This window comes from Mus caroli, chromosome 3 (assembly GCF_900094665.2).
Source record: "Mus caroli chromosome 3, CAROLI_EIJ_v1.1, whole genome shotgun sequence".
NCBI lineage: Eukaryota > Metazoa > Chordata > Mammalia > Rodentia > Muridae > Mus > Mus caroli.
Genome location: NC_034572.1, coordinates 101,687,849 through 101,714,547, shown reverse-complemented (window position 1 = coordinate 101,714,547; position 26,699 = coordinate 101,687,849). Strand labels below are relative to the sequence as shown.

Genomic DNA, 26,699 nt, shown 5'->3' with positions numbered 1-26,699 from the left:
ACTGCCCTCACTAGACTCATCAGGTTTTTGAGTTGTGTAGAGGTTGGCCTTGTGGGGTGATAGGATGGAAGAATGCCAGGGGGAAGGGGCAGCCAAAGGTGGGAATCGAGGCACCATCCACGTAGAGATGGAAAGAATAACCACTGAGTGGGACTGGAAATCCTGAGAGAGTCAAAAGAAGGTGAGTCTGTAATGACAGGTGAGGTCCTCAGCTCAGGAGGCCTTTGGCCATGGCAGTTCATTTTCCTGAGAGCAGATGCCTAATGAGAGCCTTCGGATCTCAAGAGGCTTCTTTCGGCAACCCCTCTCCTTCTCCCTGCCCACCCCTCTGTCTGGGTCCGCCATCAGAGCTTCGCACGCAGCCGGGGAGCCTCGCATTGACGCGGGCCCGCGCGTGAGTCAAGCCTGCGTCACGGCGCCCCGCCGCCAGGGTGGCCTTTCGGAAAGCGAGGGAACAGCGCGCGCCGCGCTCCGCCCAGCTCCGTTCCGCTCCGCAGAGCCGACGCGGACCGGGCACGGGGACGACGGCACTCGGCCGGGGCCTTCGCAGCCACGCGCTCCCTCCGCGGCGGGATCTGAACCCCGGGGTGGCTCCCTAGAGCCCCGAGCGAGCGGAGGGCGGGAGCAGGGTTGGGACTGGCGGCGACGGAGGGAGCGACAAGCCAGCTGAGTCGCGTGCGCCGGCGCGCGCAGCTCCAGGTCCCCCAGCCCTAGCTGGGGCCTGTCACTGCCTGACTCCACTTGCCCTCGGGAAGGACGGTGCACCCACGACCCGTCCGGGACCACGGCCACTCGGCGGAAATCCAGGGGCCGAGTCCGCGCGACGGCCCACGCGGGACAGGTGAGTCGCTGTTTGCTCCCCGAATGGCATCCCTGGGACAGCCACCGCAACTTTGCTTGCGCGGCCCCGCCTCAGCCTGGAAGGCCAGAGGACCCCCGTGCAAGGCGGCGCTTTCTCTGGGTCCACACGACCCTGAGCTGGCTCAGGGGCTCCTCCTGCCGTTCCAGCCACCGTTGCTTGGCGACGGAGGCCCGGGGCGGCGACGTTCTGGCGCGTCAAGGGTGCAAGGCAGCTCCTGCACAGGTTGGACTTGAGCTTCAGCTTTTGGAGCTCAGGATGCCCCAGAACTCCGGAGGTAACAGGACAGCTGCAGAGGCGAGCACGAATGAAGAACCAGCGAGGCCAGCTCGGTGGGTCCCTCCGCCTGGAGCGCGCCTAGGGCGCAGCCCCACGGGGAGGCTCCGGCGCTGCTGGAGACCCCAGCCTCAGACATGGCCACGGGCCCGTGACCTTGACGGTAACATTGGCCAGAGAAGCAGAACGTTCGCGCCCGAGATGAATATTTAATTCCCAGCCCTGGGGCTGCTCCTCAGTGAATTTGGGGCTAGAGTGGAAGAGCCCTTCCTCCCAGGAGGGAAGCACATCTGGGGACTGAAAGGCAGAGACAGGCGATGTGCACTGGGGGCCACAGTCTAAAGGGGCCAGCTGTCTGGAGAAAGGCCTCCGCCACATTTAAACCTGTGCAGACAGGGCTCTGAAGGGATGTTCGCAGTACGTCAGGACTGCTCCCCCAGGGGCGCGGCCGCCTGAGAAGGAAGCCTGATGCTTCATCCTCTTTAAAAGCCCAAACAGCTCTATCTTGTGTTCAAGTTCAGTTTTGAGGCTACTCGGACCCAGTAGCAGTCAAGTGGGTTTTATTCTTTGAAAACTTCCCTCCCTCCCTCTCTTCACCCTCCCTCCCTCCTCCCTTCTCTCCCTCTGTCCTTTTCTCTTCCTCCTTAGAAATAGTTTAATGGGACATGTGAATTAGGAAATTTCTACTATGGGAGGCAGTTCAGTTGTGAACAAGAGGCAGGTTGGATTGGGTTGGGTTGGGTGAGAATGAAGAAGAAAGACTGTTATTGCCCTTTTAACAAAAAACTGCCAGGGACTGAGAAAGTCCTGCAATGGTTCCATAAAAAAAGGTACCAAAACTTTAGAATATATTTTGGTGGGCTATGTGGAGCTTAAACATCTTGCGCCTCCCGCAGTTCTCACATTATACCATCTAGTAAGTTAGGTTCATCTCTTGGGAGAGAAGGACTTTCAGGTCACACCTGGTTGCCCTTGGCTGTGGACAAGGCCATCAGAGGTTTTAGCTCCTGTGTTCCCTTTTCCTCTAATAGAGCAGCTGTGGCTAAGTAGGTGGTTGAGCCGAATAGAGAATTTCTGCAGCTTAGCCTTTGGTGACTCAGTGCAGGAGGGGAATCGTGCCCACCAGCTCTGATTGGAGTTGGCTTAGCCTGAGTCACACAGAGTCGTGTGTCAGCTGTTTGTGAGTTCCTTGGAGTTCTTTAGCAGGACTCGTGAGCTGGAATGGCCTGAGCTTCCAGGTAGTGTAGGGGTAGCCAAGTCTTCAGAGTGGATCTCAGTCTGCCTGCTGTCAAGGAGGGCCTGTTGAACTCTGTCCCCATGGGGATGGTGAGTACCACCAGGCTGCAGAGGGGTCCTGTGCTTGTGGTCACAGTTTGGCCTAATGTTCCATCATGTGCCAACATGGTGACCTTGAGCAAGTCACTGCATCACGGAACATCTGTTTTCATCTGTTGTTAAGGAGGATGCCCTTGGTACCATTTTTCTTACTTTGTGACCAGTGCTAGACATAGCAGGTTCCACCCCATGTTGGGTTCCCATCTCTTCCCTTATGGATCTCAGCCAGAGATGATCTCCCTCACCTCAGCTATGCTCCTGAGCATGGTGTGAGTGTGTGAGTGTGTGTGAGTGTGTGTGTGTGTGTGTGTGTGTGTGTAAGACTCTTTATGACTGAACCCACAACTCAACTTCAAATGGAGCCAACTCTAACTCTCAGGTCTCCTCTGGAAGGGGAAGCTGGAACAAGAAGCAGGCTTGTGTGAGGTGAGCAGTGTGAGCATTTACAATAGCTCCTGGATGACTCCAGCAGAGAGACCTCGACTCACTGGTATTATTTATGACGGTGGCCTGTTCCCAGGCTGGTGTACCTGCTGAGTAGACTTCAGGGGTTCTTTCTCTTTGTTTGGAGATGTCTTGCCATCTCCCTACCTACATGTCTTATCTAGAACAGAGTTAGAAGCTTCACAAGAAAGGCTCAGCAGAACTGAGGCTTGCTTTTTCTAGAGGGGAAAGAGGAGAATGGATCTCTCACTTTCTTTAGGGGTTCTGGGCTTCTTGTCCTTCTCTTCTATAAAGTCCCCAATCTAGGGCTGACCTAAGATGAATTCGGTTTAAGAATGAAGAACATGACTGGGAGGTAGTGGCACACACCTTTAATCCCAGCACTTTGGAGGCAGAGGCAGATGTCTGTGAGTTTGAGACCAACCTGGTCTACAGAGTGAGTTCTAGGGCTGCCAGGGCTACACAGATCATAAGATCCCCAAGGTAGCAAGAAAAGGTCCAGGTTGACCCATGAGACTCCAACTGACTACTGAAAGTGTGTGTGTGTGTGTGTGTGTGTGTGTGTGTGTGTGTGTGTGTGATTACATTGCATGTTTACTCTGAAGTCAATGCCTTCTGTATTTTGTCTGGAAACATCCAATAGAAACAGAGATGAAAGGATTCCAGAGCAGCAGCAGCCTCCTGCCTGGTGCCCTCACCCCAGACTCTCCTGTTCAGTTTTGCTGCAGTTGGACGAGTCATCATAATCCCTTAAAACTGCTAAGATAAGCTGCAGAAGAGTTTTCAAAAGAAGGTGATTGCCCCACCTCCCAACCCCCAAATCCCCAGACAAAGTCTAACTTATCACTAGCTTCCAGGCTATGCTGCAAGAAATCCTGACAGCTGAACATCTGAGAACCAGGGTGGGAAAACAAAACAAAACAAAACAAAACAAAACAAAACAAAACAAAACAAAACAAAACAAACAGGCCTATGCCAGCGTCCCCAGAGCATCGTCCCAGGCTGCTGGAGGTCAGAAGGAAGCACAAGCCTGGATTGCTGGTATACTGTCCTGGAACACAAATGAGGCAGTGCTCTGAGGGAAATGCCTGCTGCCTTCCATTCCATTCCAGTACCTCCCCCGTCTCTCTTCTATACCTGTCCTCTTTTTCTCACATAGTGTCTCATGTAGCCCGGGTTGGCCTCCTACTCACCAAATAGCTGAGAATGACCTTGAATTCCTGACCCCTCTGCTCCCCAAGTGCCAGGATTACAAGTGTACAATAGCACACACATGCTTTTAGGAGGGGAAAATGTAGTTCTGGACTGCAGCACTTCATGCTGTGGCTGGCACACATAGATAATACCCAGCTTTTATTGGGGCCTCTGTGCTGTGCTAAATGCTCTATTTACAGGCCATCTTACTCAATCTTCCCCGAGATCCCAGGAGATAGATAGCACTATCTGTAGTTTATAGATGCGGATTTTGAGGTTCTGAGAGGTTAACTAATTTGCTCAAGGTCACTCAGATTAGTGAAAGGCAACCCAAGACTTGGCACTTGCTTCTGTCAGACTTCAAATGGCATGTTCTTAGCCACTGTGTGATATATTCTTAACAACAAGTTCTTAATACATGTGGCTGACAGTGTAGGTATTTATCAAAATGAGGTTTATTAAAATCTGTGGGCTTTGCTCTTCAAACTAGTGTCCTGGAAAAGAGAGAATTAGATCTCTATCAATGGGAAACTGGTAGAAAATGAGCAGACTCACATTGTCAAGGTTTAAGGAATATGACATTTGGTTCCAGGCAAGCTAGAATTGAGAAAAAGATGCCAGACTCTCTCTTGGAGCTCCATTGGCCCGCTCCCATCTTTCTCCCCCTGACTTGATCACTCCAGCTTTAACTCCCTCAAAGTTTGCCCACTCAGGGCTGGTGCCTGGAGCCAGAAGGGATGAGGCAGAGCAGGTCGGGTGCTGCCCTGAGAATCTCTGCATCTGCAGAATCAAGGACAGCAGGAGTGGATGGAGCTCTGGTGTGTCAGGTTTCCCTGCTGGACAGTATGTGCCAGGGATTTGCAGTCTCTGATGAGGCCCAGACCCCGGAGCCAAACTGCTGGTACACCAAGGTTATTTACTGCAACTGCTGGCAGGGTCTGGTGGGGGGATGCTGCTCACTTCTTGGTCCATAGAGATTCTCCGCTTCTTAGGCCTCTACCACTTGTGTCCTTGGCTGTTCTGGGAAAGACAGGAGGAAAATAGATTCCTCCTGCCTATCTGTCTCTTCTCTGAGAAGTTACCATTCCCAGAGGAACAGGCTCTTCCTGTCTTAGCCTGCCTCCATCCTCAAACCTCCAGAGAGCTCAAATGAGACATTCCTGTAAGAAAGGCTAGAGAATTGAAATGTAAGCATTAATGGTCCCCTACCCAAGTCGACAGAGGCTACTCAGAAACCTCTTCTACCTAGAAACCTGTGCTACCCAGAAACCTCTTCTACCCAGAAACCTTTGCTTCAGAGGCAGCCATTTTGTGGAGACAAAATCTGCTGATAATTCTTCTTTCTCCCCCTTCTTTCCACAAGTAATTAAAAAAAGATTGAGACATTCATCAATGTGCAAATTCAGTTATTAAAAAACAAACAATTAGCTATTCTCTGTGCACAGAAAACTCCTATGTGAGAACAAAAGCTCAGAGGCAATATGAATTATCACTGAGTTACTAAAATATTATCTCAGAACCAGGTATGTTTTGTTAGAGAATGATTCTGGGCCCAGTGAGTCCTAGGCTGCCTCAGTCTACAACTTGGAGTTGAAGTGTAAAGACTTATTTCCTCTGTAGTTGTGGGACAGGAGTGAAGCCAGAAGAACTCTAGATCTAAGCCCTGGCACTGAGTTCTAGAGCTTACCCAGCTGTTCATCTAAAGACAGCATGTTGCTTCACCCCACCCCATCATTCATATTTACTGGCTTAACTAGGACTTCGTATGCACTACCAATTTGTCATCCATTCTTTTATTTTCAAATAGAATTCATTGGCCCATACTCCCAAAACTCTGTCAATTGTATTTTTTCTCTGAATAAGACCCCTAGACGTTTGTGGTGCGGTTTAAAGACCCACAGGAGCTTTAAGCAGAGTAGATTGGATGTTCACAAAAGATGTGAATGTCACCCAATAGGTGGTCCCAGCAGGTGGGGCCAGGTGAGAGGTCAGGGAGGACCTAGACCATCTCTTCTCATGGGATCTAAAGGAAGGAGAGCTCAGGTTTTTCTGTTGGACTCGTTCCCAAATGACTGGTGGGTGCTGTCCACGGTCCTGCCACACCCCAAAGCTAACTGCCTGTTAGTAATTTGGGACTTCCTTACAACAGCTAGGAAGAAGCTGCTTGACAAGGCCTCCAAGTGTAGTATTCTATTGGTTTTTGAGAAGGACCCATGGAAGTAAGGAAGCTCTTGACCTCAGGGAGAAGCCTTGGTCCATGAGGTTGTTCTTCTGGACCTGTGAGGTGAGTTTGGCTGCACCATTTTGCAAGGCAGCAGGACATACTACAGATCTTCCCAAAGGGTGCTTAACAGTACATATAGTCTAGAAACCATGATGTCCAAATATCTTGAAATAGGTTGGGGGTGTCCCAGGGCTGCAAAGCCTCCTTCATTTACCATAATGTTCCAGACCAGTACTAATTTTTCTGTGTACTATGATTTGTAAAACTTTGGAAAATACTGGCACTCGAGAAAGAATCTGCACTACACAGCTTGGTAAGATCACAGTTAAAAACCTCAGCTCTTGCACTGATGGCTGGATAACCTTGTCCATGATGGTTAGAGTTGCTTTGCCTAGGAATTTTCATCCACCAAATGATGACTGAACTCTCTGTTAGCGAGCGTAGTAGGTCGTTGTTTTAACTTGTCCCCAGTAAGGAATATTAGCTTGCCCAGCTGTCCAGCAAGCTGCACAGAGGGCTGTTGGGGAAAGAGTTCCAACCCTCCTTGTTCTCAGGAAGGAGACACCATGTGGGGATTGTAATTAAGGGTTTCTGATTACTCTTCCTTCAAGAGCTCTTCAGAACTCTGCTGGGTAACTCAGGTAATTGGACACCATGATCCTTCTATGTCTCTTTGAAACAAGAGAAAATAATGAGTTTAAGAAAATCCAGGTCAGAAGATTTGGACAGATGCTAGGAGACCCATCTGCCACCATCGTGAGCCCCCCGTGGTAGGGAAAGCAGAGAGGAAGACCTGCGGTCATTCACTTTTGTTTTCAAATCTAATTTTAACCTTTTTCTTTCTTAAAATTGGTATACACAAAGGTCTTTTATCTAGGGCCTGGAGTGTCCAACAACCTGGCTCCTCGTTTTCTTTTACCTCATGCAGCAGCCCAGGTTGCCACCATCTTTCACCTGCCCTCCCAGTTTCTCCAGTTGTTGAATTACAGACAGCTATATATCCATTTGAAAATAACTGTCAGCTCACAAATCTCCGAGACCTTTCTGTTAGCCTCAAGAAAAGTCCAAACCATTTTTTCACATCTGTAGGACTTGCCTGCTTTGGGCATTCTGTCTCCCGGCCTTGATCCATCCCAGCATCCCTTACTCAGGGTGCTCTTGACATAAACCGTTTTGTTGCCTACATTCACCATGCACCCTGGTCCTGTCTCAAGGCCTTTGTGCTTTCTGGTTCCTCTATCTTCCATACCTTCCCAGGAAATCGAAATGGCTCATTCTCTCTGTGTTTAGCCCCTTTGTTCCCTTATCAGAATGTGTTCTTAACAGATCTCCATCTCATAGAACCCCTCCCCCAACTCCATCCCCTCATATTGTGTTTTATATATCATATATTTCTTGGCCTCCCAGCATGAGGATATAAATACCACAGGCCAGCAACACAATTTCCTCTGTCCTCTGTTGTTCCAGAACAGGGCCCAGCTCACAGTGTATAGTGTATATTGAAAGAAATAAAGAAAAGGAAGGAAAGAGAAAGGAGGGAAACAAAAAGCAATTTTAAATGTACTTTCAGTAGCGCCTCTAATTGACAGGAATCTGGGTTCCATTCTTACAGTCCAGGAGGTCAGTGGGGAGTCATTTGAGTAACGATCGCTTGCATGTCAATGCAAGCTTACCATGTCCATGGGTTCCCTTGGGACAGTTCCATGTCTATTTCCGGTTATACCACAGGTGGATCTATCTATGTCCCTGGTTAAGCCAAATCCCTACATTTTCTTAACTAAAGGAGGCAACCAGTGCTGCCTTACAGGGAGTGGGGGCTCTGTTAACCACAGTCCTTATGCTTTCATACACATGAATTAGGAGTGTTCATCCCCATCTCTCAGGTCCAGAAGCTGGAATCAAAAAAGGCTACAGATGTTCCCAGAGATTCCCTGCTGGTAGGTGGCAGAGCAGGACACATGACTAGGTTTCCTGCTTCTAAGCCCCATGTCCTCCCAAGATTGTAGCCAAGCTGGGAGTCAGGCCCTGGAGTCAGACCATGACAGTGCAGATCTAGTTTATGCTCACTGGTACATATGAGAAGCAGGATGTAATATACAATCAATGTCCATTTCAAAATGGCAGCCAGTGTATGGCAGGAGTGACCTACTTCCACTGGACCAAGATCCAAGTATCTCTAACTCAATGAGATATAGGCAATCCCTGGTAGCCTGCACTTCTTCATTTTAAAATGTGGCTATAAGTGTTACTTCCAGTTCTGATCAAGGGGGTGGGGTGGGAGTAGGGATTAAGTAGACAATGGCTAAGTGGTGCTTAGCACCATGGCTCCCACAGAGGTGGATCTCAAGCAGTGTGACAGTTGAGGTTTGGTTTTTTGCTTGCATTGTAATGATAAGTACTGGCCCCCAAGGTCTGGTTGCCCCCAGGGAAGAGAGGGACTGCACATGATTCCAAATAACATTATGTGACTTTTCCCCCAAGTTATCCGTGATTGCTGAATAAAGATGCCTACAGCCTATAGCTGAAGAACTGAGATAGGTGGGGTGTGAGGTTCCCAGAATTAGGGTCTGAAGAGAACTGTGAGGAGGAGAGAGCAGAAGATGCCAAGGGGTAAGAATCTTTAAAACATGGCCATGAGGGCTGGCCAATTGGATTTACTAGTAGCCCAGATGGAATATAACAAGTTATAACTCGGGGTTATGGGGAAGTAGACATAATAACATAGAGGGTAGATATCTGCCCAGCTCTAGTGATGATTAAGGCTTATTATAAATATAAAGGTTGAGAGTCTTTTGATCTGGGAAGTGAATGATCGATCAAAGTCAGGGTAAAACCCCAGACTGAGATTAAGTATTTTCTTCAACATATGACCTGTGGGCTGCAGCTGTCACTGTCACTGCCGCACCTGCTATATCTTCAGAAGTCCCCCAGAGGGCAGCTCAGCACCTCGTGCTATCAGGATGACCCCATGCCCGTCAGGCACCCAGCCACCCATCTCACATACTGAGCATGCCTTTCCCTCTCATAGGAAATGGTAAAAAGGAACCGAACGGTCTGGTCTGGCTTGCGCTGGCCACGCCCACGCCCAAGCCCACGTTCTCTGGTGCCAGTTTCTCCCTCTCTGGACCATCTGCCCCTTTTCCTGCTTCTTTTCTCTCTTGACTAAGAAAACAAGATTTTAGCCACACAGAGCACATTTAGCAACTATGACAGGAAGGTGGAGGGCATTGCTGAAGGTACAGTTGACTCCCTGGCCTCATTTGTTGTTGGGAACCACCCCATCCTTAGACCCCTGCAGGCTCTGTGCCCATCCACACATATTTCTGAGATGAAGATGAATCCCATCTGTGAGGTGATGAAGGTGGAGCACAAATGCTGGCTCCTTGGAAAGAAGAAAAAAGACAATGGCTCACAGTCAGGCTTTAGTGTGCTTTAGTCTTTAAACTGTCACCTGAGGACATCCCTGGGGTATGGCATGCTCTTGGAAATCAGAATATTGCATCAGAAAGTGGAAAAACTTTTAATCTATAAAACTAAATCAGACTGGAAAAAAATCTGAGGGGAATTCAAAATGTAGGTTCATTTTTTTTCATATTGTATTTATCGAGCATGTATTAAAACATGGAGCATATGATGTTAGAAAAACAACAGAATTTGGTCTCGCCAAATAGGAGACCAAAACACAAACCCGACAAGCCTGTGACGTGGAATGATCAGAGAAACTCCCCCATTCCCTGTATTTGACTCCTCAAGAAGTTTCTGCGCCCCTTTCCCTTCCACTCATGTGGCAGCCAGATGTCGTTGGTAGGTAAGTGATGTTCTTTATTTTACAGATAAACAAGGAGCAGAAAACTGGCTCCTAAGTTCTGGGTTCTCCCCACATGCTCAGAGAGCTGCGTTTGATTAGCACCCTGGTGGGGGCCTGCAGGCTTTTGGTGGGGCTCAGTGTCTCCCTGGTCAACTCTGCTTGCTTCTTACCCTGCCTCTCTGTTTTAAAGGCAACAGCTGAGATTTAAGCATGGAAAGGAGGTTGTTCTTGGAGAGTGGGTAAGAAAAGGACTTCAGAAAGTCTACGGTTTACCCGTGGAAATTTGTAGAGTAACATTTGTGTGACAGGCAATGGCTGTACTAGGAACAGTGAAGGGTGGATAAAAAGCTGACAGCTTGGTTTCTGCATTGAAGGAATGTCTTGTTTGGAAAAGGGCTGTGGCATAGGGACAGCTAGCTGACTATCCCAGGGAGCCAAGGGAGTCTTATGGAGTATGCTGAGAAGAGGAGAGGAAAGGGCCATTAATGTTCACTCAAAGAATAACCAGAGGTGTTACAGAGGTGAAGTCAAGAGATGGACCTAGAAGGCTTCTGGAGGTTGTAGACATGGAAGGGTTTCTGTAGAGGGAGGAATTGAAGGCCAACATTGATGGACATGGAGGGGATCAAATGTCTTGAGAAGGGCTCTGGGTTCTCTTTAAAGGGCAGCAGATCTGGATGACAGTATTTCTAGCAGCTGCTTCTGAGGACCACATGTAAGGACCAGCATGATGGTAAAGTTACTCGATGCCAAGACTGATGACATGAATTTGGTCCTGGAGACCCACATGGTGGACAGAGAGAACCAACTCCCACAGGTTCTCCTCAGGGCACACATGCATGCACTCATGCACAACACATATGCATAGACACTAATACAAATACATATACATATATAATAATTATTATTATTATTATAATTGCACACATGTATATACACACATATATATATACATAGTAAAGGGCCATGAGTAGATGGCTAAGAGAAGTAAGTAGGGAGCCTACCAAAGGTTCCTAAGCAAACAAAGGGCCTGAGGCAGAGCAGGCTGATGGTGTCAGGGCAGAGATGCAAACACCTGCAAGATTTCATGATATTTGGATGGAGTCAAAGAGGGAGGATTCAGAACGGAGTTGGTGATCCCTGCAGTCGTGTTGTGGGAGGGGAAGTCCAAGAAAAGCCACCACCAAACCATGCAGGCTCTATCAGCGTGCCTTGGGTGACTGTCAGAAACGTGGAGAAAATAGTTACAAATAGTCAAGAGGACAATTTGTATCTCTAAGAAGAGCCCAACTTGTTTTGAGCTATGTGGAAGCCCAAAGGCTCTGAGGAAATTAGGAAGACTGCTGGGGTCACAACCACTGGTCACATGGAAATCAGGAAGCCACTAAGCCTTCTCTGAGGGAAAGGGATCTGGCCACATTTTCTTTTTACCAGCAGGTGTTGGACTGGACCTTGGCCTTGTCACTTAACAACTAAAGTTCTCCACGTCTGCTTAGTGTCTGCCTCCGTGTAAAGGTTTTCCTTCAGAATGACTGGGTCATAGGATGCTTTCCAGGGTTATAAACTTTAGGGAACAGAACTGGGCATACCACAGACTGGAAAATGTGTACACTGTTGTATGAATTAGTTGGGCTAATTGCCTGCTTTTCCAAAGATGGCATCTTGTTCACCTGGCTTCCCTGGGGAGTTCATGCCTTAAATGACCTTCCTGAACAAGAGCCACCCCAGATCCAGAGGAGCTGATCCAGAATCCCAGAAGAGACTTTCCCCTGTATTCAGTGGCTTTTGGGTGGAGGCCTCAGTATGGCCCTGCTCCCAGGGTGAGAACAGCCATACTTTCCTTATGGCTGATTACCAAGGTGTTGTGTTTGAACATTTGTTGTGAAGCCATTAGAGCTCTGGCAGGAGATATTTTTACCTGTCTGCCTCCCAGTCTCACTATATGGGTTTTTTTCCTCCCTTCTCTCCTTTAAAGAAGATTCACAGTTCACTGCTCAGTCCTGCTTTTCTCGAATGAGCTATTCTGAGCTATGAGCTACACGGGTTGCTAAGTGACAAGCTGGCACTAAAGGCTCGCTGTGCACTCAGCCCCTCTGTTTTGTGCTTTAAGTAATTGAGGCATTCTTTTCAGACTACCATGCAACTTCATCATCTGATTTGCTGCTCTTGAAAGACTTCACAACCTACCCCAACTACTACTACAGGGGGATAACTAGAGTATGCATAGGCTGGCTGTCAACACCTCCTTACTACACTCCAGCAGGATCTCGGCTGACAGAATGGCAGGACAAACAGACTGCAGAGCCGGTTGCACCCAGTACCTGGGTGGGGCAGATCATGCTTTGCTCACACCAACAGGCAAGAAGGACACTCATTAGACATATGCTGGGAGGTTGCACAGAATCCTCACTCACACACTGGGAAACTGAGACCCAGAGAAGTTAGGCTGCAGGCTGCATACTTGGCTCACGACTGGCCCTGTGGGGTGTAAAGGCAGAGCAGAGAGAGCTTGCCTTCTCAGGATTCTAGTGTCCTGGTGTTTGTCCTAGGCTGTATTAGGGCCATTGACTAAGTAACTGAAAGCTGGCAATTAGCCATAGACTAAGTCAGCACATGGACTGCAGGCTTAGGCACTGTGTGTACTCTGTGTGTGTGTGTTTATTTATGTGTGTGTGTTATGAGGTTATGAGTGTGTGTGTGTTGGGGGTTGGAGGCTAAGATTAAAAAGCTGGTCCCACCTTACTTTTAAAGAAGCTGCACAGGGCTGCTGAGATGGTTTAGGAGGTAAAGGCCACCACTGGTAAGCCTGATGACTTAAGTTCAATCTCTATCTACTGGAAGGAGAGAACCATCTCCCATAAATTGTTCTCTGACTTCCACATGTGCATGCACACACACACACACACACACACACACACACACACACACACTAAAAAATTCAAAACACATTAAAGATGAATGTGGCCCATGCTCTGTGCTACCCTTGGCCTGGGTGCTCCCATCTGTAGGCAAAGTGCACACACAGTTAACTGCTTGCTTCCCTGGGTTCCATGGAGTGGAACTCAAATAAGAGCCCGTGGTGATGGTGAAGCGTGTTTGTGCAAACCTCTTAGAGTCTGTGGCTTCTGTCCTGCATGACAATTCTCAGTATTGTGAGGGATACTTTGGAACATATCTGTGACAGATGAAAGAACAGAGGCCCAGGTAGTTGATATACAGTGATGCTTAGATTTGAACCCACACTCATCATAATCAACACCCCATACTATATCAGCAGGCAAAAATGTTTAAAAGGCTCAATGTTTAAAAGGTTCAAATGACCACAAAGGCTATATGAGCTATGTTATTACTAACAACAGTGCTTAACTTTTCTAAGTCATGTTGCTGAGCTATTGAATCCCCACCTGGAGCCGCATGGTGTGTACTTGGCTCTTTGGGGCTCTAGGGTCTGATGAATAAGGTGCTAGTGAGAAGCCTCAGGGGGGCCCAGTTCCTGCTATGAGGACTGAGTGCTTCTGGGCTGGGGCTGTAACTCAGTGGGAGAGTACTTGCCTAATGTTAATAAGGCTCTGGGCTAGATTGCTGGCAACACACACACACACACACACACGCATGTGCACACATACAAGGTGGACATTTCTGAGGTGGGTGGAAATGTTTCTCTCAACCACCCACCTCCATTCCCACTTGTAGCTCACTCTTGCTCTTTCCTAGAAGAAAGAGGGAAATCATGTAGACAAATAGAAATGAAGACTTGTACAGTTTAATGTGAGAAGCTGCCTAGTGCTAGACCTTCTGGCTGCAGCTGTTGCCAGCTGGACCCTTCCTTTGTACCTGCATCTGTGCTGGGCACTTCCTTCCAGCCGTTTGCTCTGCCTCCCAGCAGCTTTTTGGGAGAGGGAGCCTGTCATTAAATAGAGCCGTTTTCACTGCGAGGAGATGAACTTTAGGTAACTGGTAGGTCTTGACCAGGAGGACACAGCTAGTATGTGGTCAAGTCCTCCAGGGGTCAGTACTTCATCAGATGCCCATCCAAGTCCTGGATGCCCGGCATGCATTTCAGGTTCTTTCCTGTCTCTGGCCATTTAGACCACATTGCTGTTCCTGAGTCACTCAGAGGACTTGGTGTGTGTGTGTGTGTGTGTGTGTGTGTGTGTGTGTGTGTGTGTGTGTGTGTGATCTCTGCTAGTGTTTTCTCCTGTCATTTAGGGCTCTGCTCCAGAGTCACCATAGCTACCATGATGCCTGACATCCTCCATCCCCAGCAGGAAGACAGGTGGCTCCATTCCTCCTATGCTGCTCCTCTTTGTGGCACACGTCATCCCTGGCCACATTTGATATTCATTTCTTTAGCATTTGATTGTGTAAAAGAAATGTGAACTGCATGAGAGAGTCTGTCTTGCTCACTGAAGTATTGCTGTCCCCAGAACAGATCCTGGTATGCTGCCTTCCTGAAACCCTCTCCCCAGATCAACAGTGTTGATCCTGACTGATTAGTGGGATTCCCTGTTAGGGTGTCAGGAGAACCTGGGTAGGTTGAGCAATTAATTGCCTCTCTTTGAGACTTAGTTTTCTTATACATATATACATACATACTCATACACACACACACACACACACACACACACACACACACGTATATTAAATGCTGTATTGGGCAATTATAGGGTCCCTTAAGATTTACTTTTTCAGAATATGGTTCTGTCATCACCTGAAATTAATCACTGGGTGTAGGACTTCCTGGTTGTTGTTACAGCCCAGCACTGCAGCTCACAGGTTGTATCCTGTGCAGCTCAGAGCTTGTATCCTGCAGACATAGTGGTACCAGGGTCCCTGGGCCCCATCCTACAGAGTGCAGGAAACTCTATGAGTAAGTGACATCAGTAGAAAGAAGGTCATGCAGCCCTGGGCGTGGCCCTGTGGCTCCCGGTGATGCAGCTGTGGCTGCCCTCTGCATTTGTGCTTGAGCGTTTCTAGCATAAAGAGGTGGTACTTTTTTTTTTTTTCACACTAGTGACCGGAGCTGCTACTCACTAGACATTTATGGAGAAACATGTGCTCTAGTTGGTTAGCACTGAGATGCATTCTGTAGCTGGTGGGGAGCTCCCCTGGTTTTGTCCACTTCAAGCCTGATGATCAGTAAATCAGACCTAAGGCGTTGCAAAGTGTTCTGGGAGGTCCTATGTAGAAAAAGTAGCTGGACAAAATTCTAAGCCAAAGCATCTGAGTGGTTGCAATTTTCAGATCCCTCAACCAATATCCTTGGCTCTAATCTGCAGTAAGAGCCTTCAAGGTGAGCTGCAGGGGATGAGCATGCTCCCAGTCAGGACAAGCATGTGAATGCTTCCATCTGAGTGGGTTACGGTCAGGGACCTTCTGCATGTCCATACAGGTACTCATCTTGACATCCTAGGTCTAGACACAGGAATTGCATAACTCCTAGAGTCCCCTTCACTTGTGTAGCATGGGGTATACAGCAGCTGGAAAGAGAGTCCTGAGGGCTACTGAGACCACAGATGCACCCTCTAGGGCACCCTCTAGGGCACTCTCTAGGACATAATGGGATATTCTGCTAGCCCACTGTGGAGTCCCAACAGAGCTCCCTATTGGGAATCCTGACATCTTTTGGACAGGGTGACTCTACCCCAGTTCCTCCAAAGCCTGAGACCCTGATGTGCTTTTCCTGGAATGGAAGGGACAGTTGCAAAAGATTCACTGCTGTTCTTGAATAAAAATAGCAGGCTAAAGTCACCTCCTGATGTGGTCCATGGCCCAGCATGGATAGAGCTAGCCAGTCCCACAGGCTAGCATGGATGACTTGTCCCCATCAGACAAGTCTCACAGCTTTATCACATGTGTAGCAGGTCTGGGATGGTCAGGTCCTACCTGGAGTTAGCCAGAAAGGCTATATCATCCCCAGAAGAAAGAATGCCCCGTGCACACAACGACCTTGTCTGTGCTTTTCAGGGGGGCATAGACGCATGAGAAGAATAACAAGCCTGGCTTCCAGAGACAGCTTGTTCCCTTAATAAAGTAATTACAGCGCTGGCTAATTTACATCCCTAGAAAGATGCAGGGCAACGGTAGGCTGGGGTGTGTGTGTTTAATTTTAAATCCTCCAGCCTCTCCTTAATGAGGAGGTGCCTTGAAATATAACAGAACACTGGGAATCGTCAAAGCACTCATTTTCTTGGTGCTCTCTCTCTCTCTCTAAAGGAAAGTGTAAAAGACAAATGAGGGATGGCAGCAGAAGGGGAGGGTTCTGCCTCCCCCACCCATGTCGTGCAGACATTATCTGCCATAAAGCTGTCGCTGAAGGATGGAGGAACAGCTCTTGGCTGCAGTGGCCTTCAGATAATGTCAATGCTGAGCAATGACCCAGGATTTGTTGGCACTGAGCAAGCGTTTCTAGGGCTTTGATGCCAGAATCTGTAGCTGAGCCTGGGCAGCTTTCCTGCCAGGGAATATGAAAGGGACTCAGAAGCTAGTGTTCAGGAGCCCCATAGTGATCCCTGCAGAGCTTCCTGAATCATTAGAAGGCCTAGCAGCCCTCATTTCTATAGAACTCCTAGTGACTCTTTGGCTCATGGATTATGTTTTGAGCAGAAAGAATTTAGAGAAGTCAGACACTGGCTTCCCATGTGTATTAGTTACTTCCTCGTGGCTGTGACCATAAGCAAGGCCTTCTTTTGGTGGTAGGAGCAGCGAGGGGCACTGGCAGCAGGGAGCATGCGTCTGCTTGCTCACATCTGTCTCCCCAGGCTAGGAAGCACAGCAAGGGGAAGCTGACTTGTTTTCTTTCTTTCCTCCTTTTTATTCAGTCTGGGACCTCAGCCCATGGGATGGGATGGCACACACACACAGGGTGGACACTCTCCAACCCCCTCTTAAAACACTCAAAGGGGTACTGCACGAAGTGCTTCCCTAATCTAACAAGTTGATAGTTGAAATTAACTACCACATCAGGGTCCCGCCAGGTGGCTTTGGCTAACTAGAACACAATAGAGATAGGTGTGAGCCCCAAGCCTGCTTCCTTGGAGGGAGAAGGCTGTGGGCCTGTCTAAAGGTCTTGACCACTCTAGGCTCTGCATTGCAAAAGACACATGCCATGGTAGATGGCCTTTATTTAGGTTTGGCATATGGTTTTGTTGGGTCTGCCACAGTAGGTTTCCAGAACCTTTTAGTGATGCCCAGGTAACACCTATGGGAAAACAACATGTGTGCTTACCTTCAGCTCCCCAGTGAGCATCCTAGTGGGGATAAAGGCAAGTTCAACACCTCAGGCCCCTCTCAAGTTAAGGGATATCTACCAGGGATTTGCTTTGGGTTCTGTCTGTTTCCTTTGGGACCCTTATGTCTGGAATTGCCAGTGAATCATCTGCTGCTCATCTGCTTTCACAGGCTTTTGGATGAGAAAAAGCTGACAGGAACCGAGCCCCACCTTCTCTGTGTGCCGGGGAACAGGGCTACACGGCCCCAGTGGCACCCATGCCGAAGAACAGCAAGGTGACCCAGCGCGAACACAGCAATGAGCATGTCACCGAGTCAGTGGCTGACTTGCTGGCCCTGGAGGAGCCTGTGGACTACAAGCAGAGTGTACTGAACGTGGCCGGTGAGACAGGTGGCAAGCAGAAGGTGGCGGAGGAGGAGCTGGACACAGAGGACCGGCCAGCCTGGAATAGCAAGCTGCAGTACATCCTGGCCCAGATCGGCTTCTCTGTGGGCCTGGGCAACATCTGGAGGTTTCCCTACCTGTGCCAGAAAAATGGAGGAGGTAAGAAGCAACCAGGATTGATCAAGGAGACCGGAAAAATGGGCTTGGCTAGGGTAGAAAGGGCCATGCTTTTGCTGAGGCAGAACTGGAGTCCTTGGAGGGAGGAGTGCGGGATTCCAGAACAAGACTCAGAGAGTCACACAAGTGGCTCATAGCTATAAAAAGGCTGGAGGCCATGATATGAATGTGGGTCCTGGACATTGCTAAGTGCACCTCACTAAGAGTTGTGCCAAGAATATAGCCCTGTTAACAACACTATCTGACAGACCTAGCACCTGGTACAAGCTGCTGAACCTCTCAGGGTTTATTCTGCAAATTGAGCATAAGAATACTTCCTGCCTACAGGATGGTTGGAAGGATTAAATGAATCTTATATACTATGTTGGTAAAAACAAGTGTTGGCTGTTATTGTCAAACACTTATGAGATACAAAGTACTATTTTAAGCACTTAATGGATGCTGGGCCTACTGCTAGAAACTCCTCCTAGCTGAGCATCCTGGAACAGCCAAAGCAGCAGTTTCACATGGTTCACCCATCAGCTCCTCCCAGCAACCTTGTTTAAGAAAGAAAGCCATTGTCTTTCCTTTATAAAGACTATAGAACTGAGGTACAAATTGGTTGGGTAATTTTTTTTCCAGGTCATGTGGCATGAAGGATTAATGCTAGTGACAGGATTTCACCTGGTGGGCCTGAACCTGGCCTGTGCACTTTACACCATACGGACTGGCTGCTTGCAGTGGGGTCTGATGTGGCACCTGCATGCACATTTCTCTTGATCATTATGGCTTGCAATAAAATTACCATCAGTGCTGATAAAGCACCTAGGGTAGGGAGATATTCCTAGGCTCTGTCTCTCCAGAGTGTGGAGGCTCATCAGAATTTTCCATAGGCAGACTGGTTTGAAACCATGAGAAAATTACAAACAGCAGCAGCAGCAAAACAGTAAACTTGTGTTTTAGGGGTTTTTTTTATTGTGCTAAAATACTCTTATTAAAAAGCAACTTAAGTGAGGAAAGGGTTTATTTGGCTTATATATGTCTAGGTCACAACCAGGGCTGGAACTCAAGCAAGAACTCAAGATACCATGGAGAAACACTGCATGCTTACTCATGGTATAGTGCCTAGCTAGCTTTCTTGTATAACCCAGACCACCTTCCCAGGGAATAGTGCTGCCCACAGTGGGCTGGGTTCTCCTCGATCAATTACTAATCAGAGGCCATGCCCAGAGGCTAGTCTGACCCAGGAAATCCCTCAACTGAGACTCCCTTCTCAGATGACTGTAGTCAAGCTGACAGTCAGAGATACAGAAGAAAGCTGAAAGCTGCATTTCCAAACCTGCTCTTGTGTTCCTGAGAAAGCTGCCAGCAGGGAACTTTCATAGCTCCTGGGTTCCCTGCTGGGGGACCACCACAGTCCAGTCTGTTGGATGGCTAAAGGTTTACAGGCATTATGACTCAGGCTCTTTCTGCTTTCCCCAAGGAATTCCTAACATTGTAGCCTCTCCCAAACTTTCTGCCCAGTTCAGAGAGGGACACCATCTGGCCTTTATATTGCCTACTCTGTATTGGTCACTTTGTGTTGTTCACTCTGTGTTGGTTACTTTGTGTTGTTCACTCTGTATTGGTCACTTTGTGTTGTTCATTCTGTATTGGTTACTTTGTATTGGTCACTAGAATACTTAACAGAAGAAACTTAAGAGGAAGGATTTAGTTTGGTTCAGGGTTTCAGGGGACGTCTGTCTTCATGGTGGAGATATGAATGTCTCTGTGCCTACAGAAGTGCATTGGGGAGTGATGGCAGGGTAGACTAAGAAATACAGAATTAGGAACTGGCTGTAACTCTCAAAGGCTCACTCTAGTGACCCAACTCTACCAGCCAGACCACCTCCTAAGAGTTGTATAGCAGCAGTCTTCTTAGTCTGTCTATTCAAAATCACTCATTTCTTCTCAATGACAACCCTTTATATAGAAGCTGGAAGTGGAGGAATACAAAGTAGCATTTTTTTTGTAAATTAAAAATGGGCACATATCAGCAATTTCATACAGTTTTGCCTAATATTTTCATTCTGTGTACATCAGTGATTCTTAACCTTCTTAATGCACTGACCCTTTAATACAGTACTTCATGCTGTGGTGACTCCCAACCATAAAATCATTTTGTTGCTACCTCATAATTGTAATTTTGCTACTGTTTGAATAATAATGTAAATATGTGTGTTCTCCTATGGTGTTAGGTGACCCCTGTGAAAGGGTTGTTTGACTTTGAAGGGGTCTTGACCCCCAGATTGAAAACCACTGGCCTAGGTAGCTGACAAAATAACAAGAAAGAGAGACCAAGTCATTTGTCCAAGTTGCAAAGTAAGTGGCAGAGCCTGGATTCTAGTCTGGATGATCTGACCTGAGTCTGGTCTCAGCTCCTTTTCAATCAATGAACTGGGCCCAAAAAAATGGGCTCTTGGTGTCAGTGAAATCTTGTCACGAGAAATAGAAGAGGTTTGCCAAAAGCAAGACACAGGGTATAGGTAGGGATCTGGGGAACTGAGGAGAACCAGGCTCCACTCGTGGTTGTGTTCTACTAAACACCCTGATGTTCCCAGCTGTTCAGTCCCAGGACTCCTGAAAGACTTGGCAGCATCAGAAGAAATCCAGTTGTCTCCAAGTCATGTCTTCCAAGGTAGAAGAGGGTGGCTGCTGCATGTCCATTTGCTTTAAACAACGATCGATACACACATTTTCCTTTGACTAACCATGAACTCAGCTCACCTAAGTGTCTTGGCCTTGAGCCCTCTGTGCAGACTAAGCTCCATGTGGTAATGACCTGCAGTCATGATTGGGATAGAAGGAACTTTGGTCACAGGAAGCCAGTCCATATTTCTTTTTCTTGCCATAAATCACTTTCAGAGGCTTTCCCCAATTTGTGGCAAGAGGAACATTTACAGGAGATAGTATTAGTGTGCTCTGACTCTTAGACTCAGATTCCTGTACATTTCATCCTACCCGAGGCAAAATAAAAAACCAATGAGGCTCTTTCTTGTTGTCTTTCTGCAGTTTCTATTGCTTCTGTTTCTATTAAAGACCAGGAGGCCGAGTTAAAGAGAGATGAGGGACCTGTGCCTCTGGCTTTTCAGCCCCGTTCCCTTCACCTATGAGCACTTGATAGGACAGCTTGTGAGTGACAGGGTGGATGAGTGTGTGCGTGAATGGGTGCCTTTGTGGTGTGTGTGTGTGAATGTGCATGCGCATGCTATAGGCACTGCTCTATGAGGCTCAGTGGGAAGCTTCTCCTGGAATGCTCTCTCCATGAGTTCCCTCAGCAGATGTGTGCTCAGGTGTCCCCCTCTGGTGTGACCAATCCAGGATGTGTGTATGCACCTGCTTGCTGACATTACCCAAATGAATCTGAGGGACACAGCTCGCACAAGGTCTCCCAGGATGACATCTGTGCTTTCTGTTTCACCTGCTTGAGTCTGGCCCAGAGGAGACCCACGGTAAACAGCTTCTGTTGCTAACTGATGGATTTTTGGGTCCAGAAGATGCCTGACCCCGCAGTGTTCATTGGGAGATGGAGTGCGTGCCAGAAAAGGTTGAGATACAGGGGACAGAGCACTGTAGCTGGGGTCTTTAGGAGACTCCTCACTGGAAAGGCTTTCCCTGGAGGTGCTAGGAAACCCAGGAGACAGGGACCAGCAAGACAGTTTGACAGGCAGGGCCTGGCTGATAGTGCTGCTAACAGGGATCTTGGCACAACTCTTGGTGGGGTGCACTCGACCATGTCCAGCCGTGGCTTTAATTCTCCTGCTAAATGCCCTGTCACTTGGAATTGAGATCGTGTCTGCAGCTAGGTTTAAGACAGCAAGATTAATTTGTTATCTGTAATCTTTAGCAAGATCATTCTATCCTTTATGATTCCCTTATCACGCTTTCCTGAACAGCTAATTTCTCTTCCATTCCTCCCAATTAGCTGTGGATTAATGGTGAGGCTGATCAGACCCTCTCCCTGGAGAGTTTCCAAGCTCGGCTTCCTTCTCTAGAGTGTCTCAGTCTGCTGTGTCAGCATCCGCCTCCGATGCCAGCAGGCTGGACCAAAGAGTGGGGAGGGGTGGGAGTGAGCCCTTGGCAATGAGTGGAGCAGGATCCATCACGACTTCTGGGTGGATAGTGGACAGGTATCCACACAATACTATGTGAGGTCAGAGTCTGAGACTTGGCATGCGGCTCCCTGAGAGGCAGTGAGGACTTCTGGACCCAGCCCTGTGAACAGAAGGCTCTGGCATCCATATGGCCCTTCTTTTCACATCTCAAGTCACAGGATCAAGGAGAAGAAAGTCTGGAAGTGCCAGTGTTGGAGAGATCACAGCCATGAGCCATACTATTCACAAAGAAGCTCCAGGTGGCCTAAGAGATGTGGCTGAGACTGTAGTATATGGCTCCCACGCCCCTTCCCTCACACTCCTGCCTCCGTGCGCACACTAAGGTTAAGACCGTAGGACACTGTGGCTACCCCTCCCCTCACACTGGCCCTCTAATCCAGACCTACTCTAACAGCCTTTTTCTTTTCCTTGCAGGTGCCTACCTGGTGCCCTATCTGGTGCTGCTGATCATCATTGGCATCCCCCTCTTCTTTCTGGAGCTGGCTGTGGGCCAGAGGATCCGCCGTGGCAGCATTGGTGTGTGGCACTATGTGTGCCCCCGCCTGGGGGGCATCGGCTTTTCCAGCTGTATTGTGAGTCCGGTGCTGGAGGGTGACACTGTGTGGGAGGCAGAGGGGCCACTTGTGGATACTATAGAGGACATCATCAGGTTTATAGGCCACAGTCTTGGGCCAAGACAAGGGGAGCAGGAGAAACCACCACAGAATTGCTTACAGCTTGTGTCTCAGGGCCATAGTCACCATATTTCCTAAACTGAAAGTTGATGGTACTGCCAGAAACCACATGTGACATCCACAAATGATGCAAAAGAGCAAAAAATGTGACATGTTCACATGAATATCTCAGACCCTATTATCTAGGGACACATAGACCATCCCAGTATCCCGGTCCCTCCCCCACCTCCCCCCGCAATCCTTACCAGTCTTCAGCTTTTGAAATCCATTACCTTTCCTTGGGAAGAATGCTCCAAATATATGTGGCTTAGGACTCCTTGCTAGTGTGCCATGTAAATGAACAGTTGAAATACTCAGACTGGAGCCTTATGATCAACCCAGGAGACGTGAGATTTTGGGAAACCTCATAGGTCTTGGATGGGGACTTCTAGGCTCATCTGTATGGCTGTAGATGAACTCTGGCCAAGAGCTGTATACACTTGAGGGAACTGAGCATTCCTTAAAGGCAAAGTCCCCAGTGCCCACTCTCAGGCTTGAGACAAAAACTGGAATCCACATCTGGAAGGGACAGAGGATTATGTCAAACCCGGTGGGAGGGTTGTCCTTAGTCTGCTCTGTCCTGTGGTCAAACCAGGCATTACCTATGCACAGCTTACTGTGGTCAGCTACAGTGTAAATGCCAGGCTGGCCATGTATGCACATGCACGAGTAGGGAACACTCTACTTGGACTGGAAACACGGCAGTTAAGGAAATGGATACTCTCTGTGTTTATTCCAGTGCAACCCCTCCCTCTTTTTCTCTCTGTGTACAGGAATACATGCTTCTTCGTATAGGTACTCATACAAGAGGGAAGAGACCAGGGACCCTCTGCACTCACACTAACTAGCAATCTCAATTGTCTGGGTTAGCCTGAGCTTTGGAAGGGACCTCTGAGCATCAGGAGCAGATACAGCCAAGCCCTGCCTATAAAACATGGATAGACACTCCTATTTTAATAAAACTCTGCCAAGTTTAATTGCCGTGTCTCTAGAGGCAGGCTGCTAGAAATTTCAAAGAAAGAGTAGCACCCAAAAGAAGGGAAGATGTAGGAAAACAGTGAGCCGCACAATCTCAACACATCACTCTCTGGGCCTATAAGGACCAGTGCTGTGGTATGCCTCCACGGTCCTGGAGGCCATCTCTAATTAAAATCCCGAGTCATCAGGAAATGATGGAGGAAGGGCTTCAAGTATCTTACAGGAACTTAAAACTGGAAAGAATTAACATTTTAAGAGCTTATTGCTTAAAGGAGCAAATTTTAATATCCCAGGAATTCCTTTGTGGCCTGCCTGAGTACCAGATGAATCAGATGAATGCGGGAGCACTAGTAGCATCCTGCTCCCTTCATCAAGGCTGTTTCTGCTCTGCTAGGCCTTGTGCAGGGAGGTATGGCTTACCTCTAGCCTCTATGATTACCTTATTTCGGCCCTCATCCTCAGGTCTGCCTCTTCGTTGGGCTGTACTACAATGTGATCATTGGGTGGAGCGTCTTCTATTTCTTCAAATCTTTCCAGTACCCACTGCCCTGGAGTGAATGTCCTGTCATCAGGAATGGGACTGTAGCAGGCAAGTGTGGGATCCCCAAGGAACCCCAGCTGTGATCTCCAGTCAGCCCTGTCCCAGGAAGGAGTCTAAACTGTTTAGTGTTCAGATTTGGGATTTCGTTGGGTTTTTGAGTCACCTTGGAGAAAGCATTCCTAACCTGATCCTCATTTTTGCCCCCTTCTCCTGAAGGAATGACCTACTGATCTCCTTTTGGTCTGACTCACAGAGGTCTCGAAGATTGAATTTTGTTCAGTTATTATGAAGTACTGTGTTACCTCGATAGCATATGTCTAAGAAGAGTTTTAATTTGTGTGAAGCAGACTGTCCCACTCCACAGATGGAAAAACAGATTCTGAAGCCCATTCTCATACTATATACATTTAACCAATGGTCTGAATTCTGGGTTTTCAGCCTCTGTCTCTGGGCCTTTTCCCCAAGAACCTTTAGACAAATTTGGTTCTTCTTTTTGTGAATTAGTGGACAGAAGATGGTCTGGGTGGGAATTCAGCCATTTGACTGTGGCCTAAAGCCTGTTAGGTCCCACCAGAGACTCAGAATTTCTGAGGATCTACCAGCTCATGGCACAGCCCACTCTTAGTTACCCACTCACCCACTGCAACCTGGGCAATGTCCCACACAGGACATGGCTGTTAGGGCTGGAAGCTGAGGCTCTGTGACCTTTCTGTGTCCTCTGTGGTTTCAGTGGTGGAGCCTGAGTGTGAGAAGAGCTCAGCTACTACCTACTTTTGGTACCGAGAGGCCTTGGACATCTCCAACTCGATCTCAGAGAGTGGGGGCCTCAACTGGAAGATGACACTCTGCCTCCTTGTGGCCTGGAGCATCGTGGGCATGGCTGTCGTCAAGGGCATCCAGTCCTCTGGAAAGGTGAGCCGGGATAAGGCAGCAGGGGCCCAGAGAAAAGGAGCTTGGACCACCAAAGAAGAATGCTTCAGTGATAGCCTCGTGGGAGGGGTCGGAGCATTACCACTGCAGACAGCCCAAGGGTGAGCTTACTGGGGAGTCATTTCTGGAACCCTTGTCTGCCCTGGTGTTCATAGTTCAGGCCTGCGCTGTAAACACCAAGGAGAAGGAAAGCTGGAGGCCTTGATCTTGGGGTGACACCTGTCTGGATGCTGTCCCCCCCCAGGCTCCTAAGCAAAAGCCTGGGTACTCCAAGCAGTTTCTAATGACGCTCTGCCCTTACACTGAGGTCCATGGGTAAAGGGCTGTTAGAACAGCTGAGAACTTTGAGGCCCCCAAGCAGTCCAGCCTCTGAAGGTGCATAACAGCCAAGCCCTAGCCACCTTTCCCAGCAGTTCCAACCTCTATTATTTATGGCTTAGTAGAGTTGGACTGCAAGCGATAGAAAAGATGACAGACATCTGATAGGCCCCCACTCACTTTACCGACAAGGAAACTAAAGTCTGCACAGGGGAAAGCACTTCTTATAATGTCATACAGCTAGTCTGTCTGAGCTGGCGCTGGAGCCCTGTCTGTCTGTCTGTCTGAGCTGGCGCTGGAGCCCTGTCTGTCTGTCTGTCTGCCTGCCTGTTGAGGCCCTTTTTTCTTTGTCAGACACGATGAGTCCCAAAACTAAGTTGTAGAAAGCTGGTATCACTTCAGCCACCAATCTTCCCCCCTCTCTGAAGGCCACAGTAGTAGCTGAGACTTCATGGTATTTGTCTGAACTGTCACATCTGAGCATCCTTGGTTCTCACCAACGTATGAGTTAAGAGTATTACAGCCCTTTAAAGGTGAGGAGATGGGGGACATACTAAGATTAATAGACAGCCTGAGGCCCCAGGATTGGTTGGTGGTAGCTGCAGGAGCAGTACTCAGATCGCTAGCTCACAATGCTCCCTCTTAGCCTTTATGCTGCCTTGTCCTTAATATCCCCAAGATTTGTTTTACTGCAGATGAGGTTCCATGAGCAAATTCTTTGTGTATGGCTCGGTAGCAGGCACACAGGGCTGTAGAAAGATGTACGACATATATCAGCTAACAACTGATTCAGGTTCAGGATCCCTAGGGGCTGGGTCCTCCTCTGATGGGCTCTGCTGTGTCAAGACCTAGACACCTTTTGTTTAGGACCTCTAAGGACAGGGGAGATCTTGGAACTGTCTACTGGGGACACAAGACTGCGAAAATGAGAAGGGAGAGCACAGAATTTTTTCACCCCGTAACAGCCTAACAGCTCGTTCCTGCCAGCCCTTGAAAGGCAGAACAGCTCCAGGCACAGCCATGCTGACTCCAGCTTGTTCTGCTCCTGCCTGGGCCCAGGGCCAGATGGATGGTGGGTTTGGCTCAGTGCCTGGGGTCTCCGGGCTCCAAGTGCTGCTGCCTAGTATCAGAGGAGGATCCTGGGCCCCAGCTGC

General features: G+C 48.4%; 1 protein-coding gene across 1 annotated transcript in view; it reads left to right on the top strand.

Moving 5' to 3' along the window:
* The first annotated feature begins 436 nt into the window (after positions 1 to 436).
* The window catches only part of Slc6a17 (solute carrier family 6 member 17), a 47,203-nt gene continuing 20,940 nt past the window's right edge, over positions 437 to 26,699 (top strand). Inside the window, exons 1-5 of the mRNA XM_029475499.1 lie at positions 437 to 841; positions 17,542 to 17,914; positions 22,480 to 22,637; positions 24,219 to 24,345; positions 25,028 to 25,209. Coding sequence (XP_029331359.1) covers positions 17,629 to 17,914; positions 22,480 to 22,637; positions 24,219 to 24,345; positions 25,028 to 25,209 — 753 coding nt within the window. The 5' untranslated portion in view covers positions 437 to 841; positions 17,542 to 17,628. The remainder of the gene's footprint in view (positions 842 to 17,541; positions 17,915 to 22,479; positions 22,638 to 24,218; positions 24,346 to 25,027; positions 25,210 to 26,699) is intronic.